The 14,720-nt window shown below is 36.3% G+C and overlaps 1 protein-coding gene and 1 long non-coding RNA gene across 2 annotated transcripts; one reads left to right on the top strand and one right to left on the bottom strand.

Moving 5' to 3' along the window:
* Positions 1 to 1,473: 1,473 nt before the first annotated feature.
* Positions 1,474 to 9,518, bottom strand: LOC148602168 (uncharacterized). Its single transcript, XM_088556253.1, has 3 exons — positions 9,504 to 9,518; positions 3,398 to 3,492; positions 1,474 to 2,613 (listed from the first exon to the last, which is right to left on the bottom strand). Exon 3 carries the CDS (start codon positions 2,610 to 2,612, stop codon positions 1,596 to 1,598), a length of 1,017 nt encoding a protein of 338 aa, XP_088412379.1. The 5' UTR covers position 2,613; positions 3,398 to 3,492; positions 9,504 to 9,518; the 3' UTR covers positions 1,474 to 1,595.
* A 2,432-nt stretch (positions 9,519 to 11,950) lies between these two features.
* On the top strand, positions 11,951 to 13,811 carry LOC148602167 (uncharacterized). Its single transcript, XR_015917269.1, has 2 exons — positions 11,951 to 12,242; positions 13,681 to 13,811. It is a non-coding gene; the product is annotated as an uncharacterized LOC148602167 (long non-coding RNA).
* The last annotated feature ends 909 nt before the right edge of the window (positions 13,812 to 14,720 follow it).

Genomic DNA, 14,720 nt, shown 5'->3' with positions numbered 1-14,720 from the left:
TTCTGCTATTTCGATTTCTTACTATCAGTCTCGAACAAAAATGCTATATGTTTGTTGGGATTTAAACATATCTAACATAATCTCACAAGCGATGGATCCAGGGGTAGGAGGGGTTGCAGGTTATCCTTGGTCAATGTTTACCTCTCCCTCAACAATTACATGTACAATGTACATGAAATTAAATTTTTAAGATTTAGAGTGGCGGTGGGGACCAACCCCATGCAGATACCCAATGGACCCACCGAAAGTAATTATTATGTAAATAAATGCACATTCTAGATATTTCATTAATGATATATCTATACAGTCGGGAAATATGGGCAGGGAGCGGTTCCCCAAAGTGAGGGACCGGAAGAGGAAGTGAGGGAGTCCGGCAGCGGTACATGTAGTAATGTCGGTGGTTATTTTTTTTTTGGAGGGGGGAGGGGGGGAGCTTTACCAATTGAGGAAAGGTATATATAGTAGAAACTGCTGCACACTCCCATTAACCGGAGACAGTTTCTTTTTTTTTTTAATTCGGATTGGTGCTATGTATTGTGTATACGAAAAAATGCAGATTCAAATAGCATTGGGCGGATGTATTATTTATCGTCACTGACCAAATAAAATCTCGATTTAAGGAGGTAGACCTAGGGTTAGAGACATAATCTTGGAATCGGTGATATGCTTGTATCATACTGAATTTCACCAAAGCCCATCAAGCTTTCATATGAAATAGAATAAAATCAGTCCAACTTACTTTGATGCTTAGATGAGATTGATGTAAAATGCTGAATGCAAACGTTCCAGTGATTTTTAAGAGTTGTGTCCCTCACCACAGGTCTACCTCCTTAAGTAACAATCAACATACAATTTAGACACCGCTCATGTTAGAAGTGATTCGAGGTGGGACAAAATCTACCCGGACAATGTTTTCTCGACCTACATATGCCATTGTTTTATGTAACAATACCCCTCCCTGCATCGAAAAACATCGTACATTTATCCAAAGTCAATAACGGTAACTCTTTCAAGGTGCCTATTTCATGTACCATCTATATTATGTATACAACCTCTATCGCAAGACAACACTTGAATGACAAAATATATTTGTGTGGTCTGTAACTATTTCTGAATAAGAATTAAAAGTGATTTTTCTAGTTTTTTTTTAATGACTTGACCCTGGTATTTCGTGTTTGGTAAAACCGTTAATGTTTGTATTGTTTGTAAGTTTTTAGCTGAGTCTTTTGTGCTCGGATATAATTTTTAGCGCAAAATTACTAATTGATAACTGATTTGATGTACCGTGTGTTTATAAATAAATTTCTAGATCTGTATACATAAATGTAATTATCTAAAGCTGCAAACAAACTTACCTCTAGAAAACGTTTTGTCTGTTTGACTTATTTCAATATCCTTTTTTTATGTTCGTTATTGTTACTTGATCAACAAAATGTGGAAAATTTATTAAATAATAATAGAAAGAATGACAAATACATATATAATTTTATATACATAGTATATTTAACAAAAACAGCAAACAATACGAGTATTTTTTTGTGTTATTGAAAACATTTAGTAATCCCGTTTCTACAAGTTACATGCTTATAAAACAACTAAAATGTGTTTTCGAAAGAAATGTCATTCTTATTTACGATAAGTTCTAGACTTCTAGATTGTCGCTTTATTCTTTGTTTTTTGTCTCGCCTTTTGCGGCGTATTTGCCATGCTTTCAATTGAATGCTATTTGTCCGATATATTTCTGTCATCGAAACAGATTTTATTTCGGCATTGCATGTATCATCCAAACCTGAAAACCGGACAGTCGGCTTGCTAAGTTTTTGGTGTCCACAAATCAAATCGCTCTCACTATCAGACATGACAACCTCATGCGAGCGTCTTTGTCGGATCTTTTCATGTCTTCTTCGAGAAATTTTTAATGCGTTTTCTTGAATACTTGTCAGCTGGAATAAATCATTCGTACTCAATGACAGGCAACCGGTAGAGTCGATTTCATCGCCGTCTGCGTTGAAAATGTCGTCACATGATCTGGTATGACCAATGATATTTGTGTCTAGTTCTGCGGAATGCGCTGTGTGCGTCGTATGATGTCTTGCATCAACGGAAGAGCACGACTCCTCCGAATCATTGCATTCCTTGGTTTTCTTGTATGAAAAGTCTTTGTGCCGTTCCTCCAAATTTTTCGCAGTCGTTTTATTATATTTTATCTTGTCTTTGTCTACTTTTGATTTACCCGCCTTTCTCAAATCAAAATAAGTTCGAATTCCACACAAGAGTGAAATACAAGATTTTTGTCTGGAAGATCTTTGAGAATGAACGAAATCGTCTCCTGTTTTCTCTAATGTTTCAAAAGGTCTGGCATCGTTTTCGTCTAAAATGTTATCGAACAATCGCTCATATGTATCGTCTGTCGATTGAAACAATGTCGGTAACGGAGATGGAATCGAATCCGTTTCGAACGACTGATAACCCAATCCCCGCTCCTCTATATTTTGCAGAACATCAGTCATACTCACAACTCTTTGTAAAGGTCGTGTCACACCATGCAGTTTTATTTTTTTCCCTTTTCTCACTCCTTTGACAAAAGATTTCAGCTTCTCACCTAAAGCCATGCTAAAAAGAAAGAACGCCGTATTTTGACAATTCAAAAAACAAGTACATTCTCTGTATGACTAAGGATACATTCGATCTGATATTCTGAACCGTATATCATTAGAAACTAAAAATTAACATGATATGCATGCAATTTGATTTACCCTCACTGACAAATACATATTAGTTAAACATGCTCATACACCTCCACCACCACCACCACCACCACCCCATTATAAAAAATAAAATAAAGCATAAATAACAATTTTAAAAACCCAACAAATTAACTGACTAATCGAGGTCCTGTATAAGATTCTTTAAAAATTACCTTGATTTAAATTCCAATATACGATTGTATTGAAGTAAGAACGCGGCTATTAATGATAAACACAACATTCCTTGTCATATTTATATAAAATATTGGGATTTCCAGAAAGTAAGAAGTATTCCTATGTCATTCTTTACCCGATAATCTAGCAAGGCATTCTTAAATAAATAAAGATGACTCTTAAAACCTTTGACTAATATTTTCTGCACTTACATTCTTGTACTAAGGTAAACTAGGCGATTCGACGCCAGAGGCCTGTTTCTGTTATCAAATATGCAGCACAACTAGTATGTAACACGAATTGTACTAGTCGGGCTGCATATTTGATAGTAAGAGCAAGCCCTGTAATTCGACAAGTAATTCAAATTGCGTGAATTAACAATGAAATTCAAATCATTATAATACTCATGCTTATGGTGAGCCAACTTATTTTGCATCATCTCCGATGATCACTAGTTATACAAAGAGAGTACATGCCATTTATTTGGATCTTTTTTGGAGAGGGTACCACTGTGTATATAAACATTACGTGAATTTCCACCTCGGTTCTGACAACCAAGTTCCACCAAAACCTATAAAATATAAATTCGCTGTTTCTCCACTAAGCATGCACGCGGCATTGATAGAATAGAGTAACGACTGGTTTGAATTAACGTGTCCGTGAGTGTTGGTATGCACGTGGTTGTTTCCATGAACAGTGAAAATCTGACTCAGCGCATCGAACAAATACAAAATACGGTCTGTTTGACTGGTCAAATGTTCTCGTCATAAAATGCATGAAACATTGCACGTTAAAGAGTAATCAAGGAAACCAAGGTTATAGCGGTAATCAAAAGAATGTAATCCAGGGACAAAAACCAGACATGGATAACAGACATACACAACAAAAAACATAAAGTAACTAAAATCATACATACAAAGTAACAAAAGCAAATGAGCAACTCGGACTCCACTAAAAACTGGGAGCATGGACCAGGTGCACCGGTAGGGTAAGCTTCTCTGTTTTTCTAGAAACACCCACCGAGTTGCTCATTAAAAAAGTCAAGTCCGGGGTAGACAAACGAGGAAAGGAAAACTAAAACCCGTTGAATAAATCAGTTTTCATGGTGCAGATGGATACACCATAACGATCCACGAGTTCATGATGACCATAAAACTTCTGTTCTGATGATTTCAATCTTGTAGCAACATAACCCTGTTCCAAAAGCCTATTTGTTAGAGTTCTAGCGCGATACAAAAAGTCTGCGTAGTTTCGGCAAGCTCTGGTATAACGTATGAGTTGTGATATGAACATTCCATACGCAGGTGCCGAAGGGATGTTGCTACAGATGAAAGGAAAGCTGACAATTCTGAATGAAAAGTCAATACGTTTGTCGTAAAGTTTGGTCAATAATTTTCCTTTACCATCGATTTCTAAGTGTAGGACAAGATATGGGGCTGACTTCACAATGTCTGTAGTAACCTTTATCTCAAGTTCTTTTGGGTAGATGCGATATATCAAATACCCGAAATTAGGATTGTTTAAAGATAATACGTCATCTATATAGCGGAAACTGAGATTGAAGGATCTAGCCAAACGATATTCTTTCTTTCTGATCAGATCAGCTATAAAGTAAGCCTCATAAGAGTGAAGGAATAGGTCAGCAAGCAAAGGAGCACAATTTGTTCCCATTGGAATGCCGACCGTTTGTTGAAAAAACACGTCCAGCACACTGGATATGTTGTCGATTAAAAATTCCAGCATTTTGTAAACATCTTCTTCTGTATATTTGGAAGATGATTTGGAATTATTACTTACAAAGTATGAGGAATCTCTACCAAGAACTATATATTTGTATCTAGGTGTACCATCTTTTTTGGAAAAACAACGATGTATAATGTTGAGTATGGGGAATAGAAGTATACAGTGTTGAAAAATCATAGGTTTTAATGCTATTATATTCAGATAATAGTCTTGAACTGATTGTCTCCAAAAGATCTTTCGTATTTTTCAGGATCCACATTGATTTAATACCACTGCGGGAGTAACAAGTGTTGGACAATTAAAACAATTTATCAATAAATCAATCAGGACTTTATACACGACTGAACATGCAGTTCTTGAGCTTCATAAAACTGATCACTCAGAATTAAAAGTTATATTAAACTAACTTGAATCGCTTACAACACCTGATTTATGATACAGAACAAACAAAAGGATGTCCATCGGTGTTTTCAACAGAAAACAATCAACCGTTATGGGGATTTAACGCGTATAAAACCTAGTTAAATACTCATCATTTCCATTTGAAATACCTACACCATGTCACGATCATTGTGGTAGTTTCCAACTTTCCGATTTGTGCCTTAATATTGCCAATTGTTGAATAAACGGACTTTTTTACACGATTCCTCTGAACTATTGCATGTATATAGAGTTTATCAGTTCGGTAATTTTGTTATTAACCTTCTTTTGAAAGGCATGTAGTCCAGTTAAAAAATCTCCAAACTATACGGGTATACGCACTCTTACTTCACTATATAATTGCTAGATGGGTCAATGCTCCAGAGCTGAAGGTAGTACAATAAAATCTTAAAATATTTTCGGAAGACGGACGTACATGTACGGTAATACAGCGTCCGTTTTACCGAACGTTTTACAGAACGTCTTATGTTCCTTCTTAGCGTAAAGCATGTAGAAAAGGGTGGGGATACAGTCTTAAAAGAGCATGGGCTATAGGATGTGTCAATTGCAACATATGTCTGTTTTCTTTTCCTGTAAATAAATGAAAAGTGAGTTCAACATTTATATCAATGGAGTGAAGGTGTCAGACTTCATGTTTATTTACTCGAATGAACTAATTGCATTTTTATCTTCCCCGTCTTCGGGTTCTCAGATATTTACTTCGAATATCAATACAGTTGGCACTGGGTAAAAAAAATAAACATACACCATACATATCGTACATGTAATCCAGTAGGAGCTTTTATATTAAAAGAAACTCTGGGTAAAAATTTACTCAAAAATGTATTTTTTTCTAAAAATGGGGACGCCTGGTACCCTATATGCAATTCATATATTTGTATAAAAAATAGTCTTTGTACAAATGTATATAGTAAAAATCTCGAAAAAAAGTTTAAAAATAAAAATAGTACAGAGTATTCATATTAAATGGGTAAAAGTGTTATGACGACAAAACTATAGAATGTATGTCATTTTTGTTTGTTGATCTTTTGCGCTTTTAAAGTACATTCATGAGATCATAGGCGTTCACGTACAAATGTAAAAGTTTTAAATTTCCGAAAGGAAACTTTTCTTTAAATTAAAATGAACCTTCAAGATGTTTACAATGCTTTATAAATAGAAATGGGTAAACCGAGTGTGACCTTAAAATAGTAACCAGTTTTTAAATGAAACGGTTGAAGTGGTATTTCAGTAACTTGACTATCATTGTGGATTATAAAACTTTGGAATAAGCTAGCTCACTTACATTTTTGAAATAGTTGAGTAACTCGAAGCTTGAAGTTCAACATTTTTTAAACGGTTAAGGCAGAGAAGATTACAAACGCATGAATTGTGGATCCAGTCCCGGGTGTCCTCACTTTTAGAAAACATCATCTTTTTTGTGTTGAATTTTTTATATAAATCTTTGCTATCCCTTTTGGTCTCTCCTCCTAAGACGATGACCGATGATTGTGATTTACCATCTATGTACTATGTACTGGATTCCTAAACCCCACAAGAATCCATACAAACAAGTTACATAGCTGGATCTGCAAAATATACCACCAAACCTCTTCTAAAACTTTTACCTTCTATACTCACAGCTGTCAAAGAGGGTCTCCAGTCTTACCACAACACTTGTTACTCCCGTAGTGGTATTAATTCAGTGGATCTTGAAAAGTTCGAGAGATCTTTCGGAGACACTCAATTCAATATTATTATCAGAATATAAAAGCATTAAAACCTATGATTTTTCAACAATGTATACTTCTATTCCCCATTCTCTGTGAAAATCCCGACTCAAAAACATTGTACATCGTTGTTTCCCCAAAAATGTTGGTAAACCTATAGATACAAATATATACAGGGGCGTAGCTAGGCCTGTTTTAGTTGTACGCAAAATTACGGCGAGGGGTGTTGGGGGAGGGGGGGGGGTCGCTCAAGGCCCCCAGTGAGTCCGGCAATACAAAGCCCTGAGGGAAACCCCTGAATTTTAACGATTTTGGAGCCAGTTTTTCAGAGCCTATACTACGTTCATGATATGCATATGTGATAAATAACCTTTATTTCATTTTTAAAATGTGTGTTTTTATTTTTGTTACTTTTTCCGAAAGTACGCAACTGCGTATTTGCGTATAGGCACCTACGCCCCTGATATAGTTCTTGGTAGAGATTCCTCATACTTTGTAAAAATTAATTTCCAATCATCTTCCAAATATACAGAGCCCCGTACAGGTCCGGGTGTTAAAAGAATAGGCCTGCAGCAGCGCTAAGCTTTTCGTAAAAGGCGACTAAATAGTGCTCAGAAACCTAGCCGGGGGCTAGGCGCTTTGCCCACAGAGCAACTGGGATGTGTGCCCTAGGTGGTGGAATGGGATACCCCTGGCGTGTTACATGCTGGGGTTGTAAGGCTATAATACGGAAAACCTGACCGCAAACCATAGTGGTGCACCGTGTTGGGAAAGATGCCACGTTCCTCGCACGTTAAAGAACCCTGTTGTGGTATTCGATAGGATAGGAACCTTTGCGCTCCGCCACAGGCTAAATTGCCCGAACTTGCCCATCCCTCCCTTTTTCTAGTGGCAATCAAAATTTGTCGACCCTATTATCCTTGTGTCCCATCCCATTTTTTTTTATTTCATGTTCATTGTATCATCCATTGCATGTTCATCGTCTGAATATAGCTGAGATATTGCTGCTTGGACGTTAAACCCAATCAATCAATCAATCAAGCAAGCAAATATACAGAAGAGGACTTTGTGATCGACAACATATTTGTCCAGTTTCATGGTCTCATCATGAACTCGTGGATCGCTACGGTGTATCAATCTGCGCCATGAAAACTGATTTGTTCAACTTGTCAATGTTTTCCTTTCCTCTTACGTCTACCCCGGACTTTACTTTTTATGAGCAACTCGGTGGGTGTTTCTTGAAAAGCAGAGGACGCTTACCCTACCGATGCACCTGGTCCACGCTCCCAGTTTTTAGTGAAGTCTGAGTTGCACATTTGCTTTTGTTGCTTTGGGTGTATGATTTTAGTTACTTTGTGTTCTTTGTTGTGCACATGTATGTCTGTTATCCATGTCTGGTCTTTGTCCCTGGATTGCATTCTTTTGATTACCGCTATAACCTTGGTTTACTAGATTACCCTCTCTACAACAATTTGCTATACTTGTAATCATACATTTTACCCATTTTTGGAATTCTCGAAAATTAAGATTTCACATTAACTGAAGTCTCCTAAGGAATTTATATATAATACGATATGGTTTGTTCATCGGACAAAAATGAAAAGAACTTTAAAGTCAAAATTCTATATGTTTATCTAGATTCTAAATATATACATGTCAATAATAAAAAAAAGTGATACGCATCGATAAATACCTAAACGTTATACAAGTACATGTACTACATTATCGAGGGAAAGTCACACGTGATTGTTTTCGTCCCATTAAGTACCCGGTATTCGATCGGCACACAGTAGTACGTATACGTGAATGGCATGATGGCAAACTTCACTCGTGAATGCGGACCTTTCAACTGAGAAAATGATCTGTGGTCAAAAAACGGTATTTGATTTCAAATACTCGTTTTACAACTAAAATTAAATTTGTCAACTGTTTGAAACGTTGCTTGAAGGCTGTCAGTAAATTTAACAAGCCGTCAGGATCATTCGTTTTTTTACAAAGGTATAAAGAAATGCCCCTCGAATGATCCCGCGCTGACCCGCTTGAATGATTTACGTGCAAATGGACAATTAATTACAATCAGTCTACCACTATATTTATTATTTACACAGGCGCGTAGCTGCCGTTAGGCAAAAAAGCTTTTGCCTGCACTTAATTTTGCCAATTTTTTTTTTTGAGATAATACATCCAGGAGAGGCATAAATGATCCTCTAAAACGCTATCTCCGCGGAGCTTCGGGGGAGGGGGGCTTCGCCCCCCTGGACCCCCTATCAGACCCCCTGCCGTAATTTTGCCTACATTTTAATTTGGCCTCAGCTACGCGCCTGTTACATGTACAAGCTTTAATCAAGGGAGAAACCATTTTGATATCTATCTGTGAAAAAAGAGGTTAAAGATGCTATTATTTCATGTATTTGTATAATCTTTTGAGCTGCTTTAATCCGGCATTTTTTTTTACTGTAACAATAATTTATACAAAAAGTAGTCTTCTTGAACGCTGTTTCAAAAAGTCATTGAAGACAAAATGACCGGCTGATGACGCATGAAGGCATTTATTCCCCTTTTCAGTATCAGTAATTCGGGGTACAAATTAAATAAATTGCATTGGAAGGAAGATAACTCATTTTCTATCATTCTATTGTAATTCGGCATCCCCTGACACTTTAAAGGCGAACAAACTGACTAACCGTACCTTTAAACTTGGAAATAATTATCTCAATCCAGTTAATTCCGTGAAACACTTAGGCATATTGAGAACTATTGACTTAAGTTGCGCATCTGACATTAACTTGTCATGCCAAATAGCTAGAAACGCGTACTTAGCTATTGTTGGAATGGGTTCCCATCTAATGAATCCATTGACAGTAACAAGTCGTTATAATAAAATAGTTTTACCTACAGTTCTGTATAGTAGTGAATTGTGGAACACCTACACTCATAAGGATTTATGCAAACTGAACACTTTCCAACAATTTATTGTCAAACACATTCAAGGATTTCACAGGAGGATACGATCCGACATTTGTGAAAGCATGTTGGATTTACCTCGCATTCAGTCGTAGTCGATAAGCGAAAACTGATGTTTCTACAGAAACTGTGTACCCTCAACACTGATACATTTGCTAAACAAGTGTTCATCTACAGACTTTTTCAATATTTTCATTATCAATTAAGGAAACAGATTGGATTCATACAGGACATAATAAATATTATACACAAATATAATCTTCAGCAATATCTTTTGAACTATATATACCATGGTGAATTTCCGTCTACGTTTTCTTGGAAAAATATTGTTAATTCTGCATGCCATCAATACCTCTGAACAAAACAACAAAATGTTTAGAATACAGTGTGATGATGACTTCGCAAGATTTAAGGAACTAACAGACTTAGGCAAACCATCAAACTTATGGAAATACGGTCTCATTTCATCTTTGTGCCTGCAGACAGCCAAGAAAATATCAAAACTATGGACTTAACTAATCACATCCGGGAATTGTCAGTTATGTGCTTCATATTCAAATGATATATTACTGCATCAAATTTCAAACTGTCCAGTCTTAAATGACAATCGACAATTAATGAACGGATAACTGTACTGTCTTCTGGGACACGACATCTACAGTGAACTTTTAAAATTGGACATTATAACACAATGCAAGTTGGACTCACGCTGACCCAGACATTACCTTATCCTGTACTGTACCCTCTAAAGACGTGCTTGTATGTACATTTCTATTTTGATTAACATTAATTTTATTTCCATTTGCATTATGTAATTGTATTTATATATTTGTATCTCCTTTTGGAGGAATTAAAGTTATGTATGCATGTATGTAAATAAAGTGCATCGCAAAGGAAGATAACTCATTTTCTATCAGTCTATTGTAATTCGGCATCCCCTGACACTTTTAAGACGAACAAACTGTCAATTCGTCTAGAATAGACCATTAACTATGTACTGACATTGTCAAAGTCGTGTGTTTTTTTCGGGGCATGATTCACTATTTTTCAATTTTTCCTAAGGCTTATATAGATCTTACAGATTCTAGCACATAAAAATGCCTTTGATCGGCTATAATAGTTATTGTGAGCACACGGCACTAAATTTCGTACATGTATATGCCGGGTGTAAACACTTCCGAATTTTTAGTATGATCGATCCCTAGCTATTACATGTAGCACGCTTCCACCATACCTCCGAGGGGTTGATTGTTAATATGATCAATCCCTAGATATTACATGTAGCTCGCTACCACAATACCTAGCACTGTTCTGTGATACATATGTTACATAGTAGTAGTACATGTTATTTGATGAGCACTGCTACGGGTTGCTTGGGCGGATCCTGACACTTTGAAAAGGAGGGGTGACAATTGGGGTTCCTCGGAAAACGGAGGGATGCTAGGAATTTATTTACAATTTTTTGTTAATTCTGCACATGAAAATGACAAATTTTCCAATATAAGGAGTGCCAACCCCCTGCAACACCACCCCCGTTTTCTGGATCCGCCACTGGAATAAAACTCTCTGTACTCATGGTTCTGACATTGATTTTTTTTAACACATGATTATACAATAACTTATTATAACAGATACCATATAAATAGCTTCCGAGTCATACGTAGATTGGTTGGAGGCGTCTTTTCGTATCAAGTCCAGAGACCTTTGGTTTGATATTTAGCCTACTTGTTCTTCACACAATTAGAGGAGTGGTGCGGCGGTCTTAACCTATCCTTAGTAGTCGATAATTGGTTAGGGACTCATTGCATTAGTTAATACCCCTGATACTCATCCACCTCATTATTTAATTGGTTTCTATAGGTCACCTCTCCTTTTCGAAGTGTCTGGCTCGGTATTCCGCCCGTGGATCCTGTGGATAAATAGCAGTGGTTTATGACCTCGATTTGGTCAAACTGAGAAAAAAAATACATATCACATGGGAGTAACTGCATGCATTACATGTACTTACTATCTTAATAACTTGTTGAATTATATTATTATTGTGAAACACAGTGCCTATCTTGTTATTGTTGTTAAATTACTTACCGGTTATCTTCAAGGTTAAAAGGATGAAATTTTATTGCCCGAATATGTTAAATTGTGTGTTATTTCACATGTCAAAAGTGTTAAACAAGTCTTAAAAGAGATATTGCATAATAATTCTAAATTCCATCGGTCATATTCCTCATATAAAGGCGATTGATTATCATGTTTCCGTATCCTTGGAATTCCAATTTGCTGAAAAGAAGGCGTTTTCACAACTCTGTAAAAACCGATAGATTCGGACATCAACAAACATAAATGAACGCATACGCCAAAATTATTTTTGCGGTCTACTTGATGGCAGTGTATGTGGCGACTCTCGTACAAGCCCAAGCAGAAAGAGCTGAGGCTGGTGAAGTTGGAGAGACGTAGATGGACAGGGGTAAGTAACAACATGTAAGACAGCGATTTATGACCATGCTTTTCTTTACAGACATCGATCTTTTATGTCCACTAAATATTTGCTTTTGTTTATGTATGATTGGATTTGTTTGTTTACTTAAGCTGACAAAGTAGTATATCAATTTACTTGTGTTTCTAGTATTAACTGTAAATATACACGTGTATACATGTACTAATGAAAAAAAAAAACTGCATATACATCCCAGTTTTTAGGTAAAAGCATTTTTTTTTAATCTCAGGAAGTGAAACTTTTCCTTTTTTGTCGACAAATGATCTACACCATTGAAAAATTCAAGTGAACGCATTTGAAGTTTTTTTACTATTGAATTTAAACGGGTAAAAAGTCTGTTTTATTAGAAAAGTCATTGTGTAAACTCTCAACAGAATGAAAATCAAATGTTTTCGTCGGAAATCATAATCACTATCCGATATTTAAAAAAGTACCCTATTTTGTAAATTCAGGTTAGTGAATTCATTTTCGCACCTATCTTTTTTTGTTAAGAAAATTTTATCATGAAAATTTGAATTGGTATTCCAAGGAAATTGGTAAAAGACAGAGATATATTAAAACATTGAAGGAAAAGCTTTTCTTGAAATGATTGAACTCGAAAGGCGCGCGCAGTTTGTTTTTTTCATTAGTATAGATCCAACATGGTAAACCAGTAGTGCTTTGTTGAATGAGAAAAGTTTTAATTCTGTTGCTTCACATCTTAAATGGTTTTCAGTATTTTGCCCAAAATGTTGCATCAAATAAACTAAATTCTCCAAAGAAAGTTTTAGCACGAAGTAAAATAGTTATTTTGTAAACGGTTGAGAACAACAAATTTATAGAATGATTGGGTCGTCTTCTAAATTGTTATTTGCATAATGTCAGTCTATCCCTTTTTATACACAGATTGTGATTGTTACATATACATAGTTGTAGCATCATTGATGTGTGTAATCTCTCGAAATTATTTGTCATTTTAAGGACCAAAAAATATCACGGTTCTCATAATTCATCAATAAAGAAAATTTGTTAAACCTACAAATCATAAATGTAAGACACTTTCGTATTAAGTTCGGGGTAACCGATGAGCTGACCATGCGTATCATTGGTTAAATAAAAATAATATCTTTGCGGTCGTGTACATTAAGCATGATTATCCGACAGCCCTGCAATTAAAACGAAAAGGTCTATTTAATTAGATTTTCCAGGTTAACTGACCAAGCCCGTTCGAGTCCATTTACGCAAGAACGACCTCGTGTCAATAAGCTCATGCAAAACAGTTGAAGTTTTCTTTATTTTGTAACTAAAAAACTTAACGCTTCTCCGTCTGGCTTTTATATGAATACATGCGCATTAAAGCTATTGAAACATGTTATGCTTTTTGTGTATTTAATTCACGATGTCATCGTCTTTTTAAATCTTATTTCAGATGGTATTATCCCAACCGGATGACGGACTGGATCAAAATTCCGATTTTTTCGGCAGCTGCTCTTAGTGGATATATTTAAGGATTCTAAGATTATCTTGTGTCCTTTTCAGAATAAAACAGTTTAACAGTTACATCATATAACTTTGTTCTTTTCCGTTTGAGGCATCCTCCCAAATCAGGGTTTTGAGTCCACCTTCGCGCCCTCAAACCCCTGACATCACTCATTATCGTTCATCAAATGACTTTCCTAAATTTGCCCCGGATCCAATATCCAATCAAATCACTCGTAATAAAACTCTGCGATATAACTTACAACATAGCTACAGATAACGTCAATTTTTTTCGGTAGACTCTAAACATAATCTACAGTCATCATTTTTGCTCATATTGAGTCATTTGTGACGTCTTACATCTATCAGTTACATATCGGATCGTTCATTACCTCGTGTTATTATTTACCTTTTCACTGATGCTACTATGTATATGTTGAATCGATTTTCATTGGTGCTTCGTACCTGCAGAAGTAACCAATTGAAATTGGATGGATTAATTGATTGATTTTTGGGGTTTAACGACTGAGTAGCAATATTTCAGCTATATACAGGCGATCAGCATGTGAAATTGATGATAAAATGAACATGAAATGATGATGACATGAAAAATGGGATGGGACACAAGGATAATAGGATCGACAAATTTTGATTGCCACTGGAAATAGGGAGAACTGGGTAGGGTCGGACAATTTAGCCTCCTAGGCGGAACCCAATGGTTCTATTCCAGGAGAATATCACAGAAGGGTTCTTTAACGTGCGAGGAACGTGGCATCTTTCCCAACACGGCGCACCACTATGATTTGCAGTCAGGTTTTCCATATTATATCCTGACAACCCCAGCATGTAACACGCCAGGGGTACCCCATTCCACCAGCTGGGGCACACAACCCAGTTGCCCTGTGGGCAGACCGCCCTAGCCTCCGGCCAGGGTTCTGACCACTATTTAGTCGCCCGTTACGACAAGCTAAGCGCATCTGCGGGCTTATT

This window comes from Perna viridis, chromosome 12 (assembly GCF_037379345.1).
Source record: "Perna viridis isolate PV_CMFRI_1.1 ecotype Kerala chromosome 12, ASM3737934v1, whole genome shotgun sequence".
Classification (NCBI taxonomy): domain Eukaryota; kingdom Metazoa; phylum Mollusca; class Bivalvia; order Mytilida; family Mytilidae; genus Perna; species Perna viridis.
The sequence above is the reverse complement of the archived record's forward strand: the minus strand, read 5'-3'. Positions and strand labels throughout refer to the sequence as shown.

What these genes read in the sequence shown, in the direction of transcription:
- LOC148602168 (XM_088556253.1), bottom strand. Translation starts at nt 2,612, where the DNA reads ATGGCTTTAGGTGAGAAGCTGAAATCTTTTGTCAAAGGAGTGAGAAAA.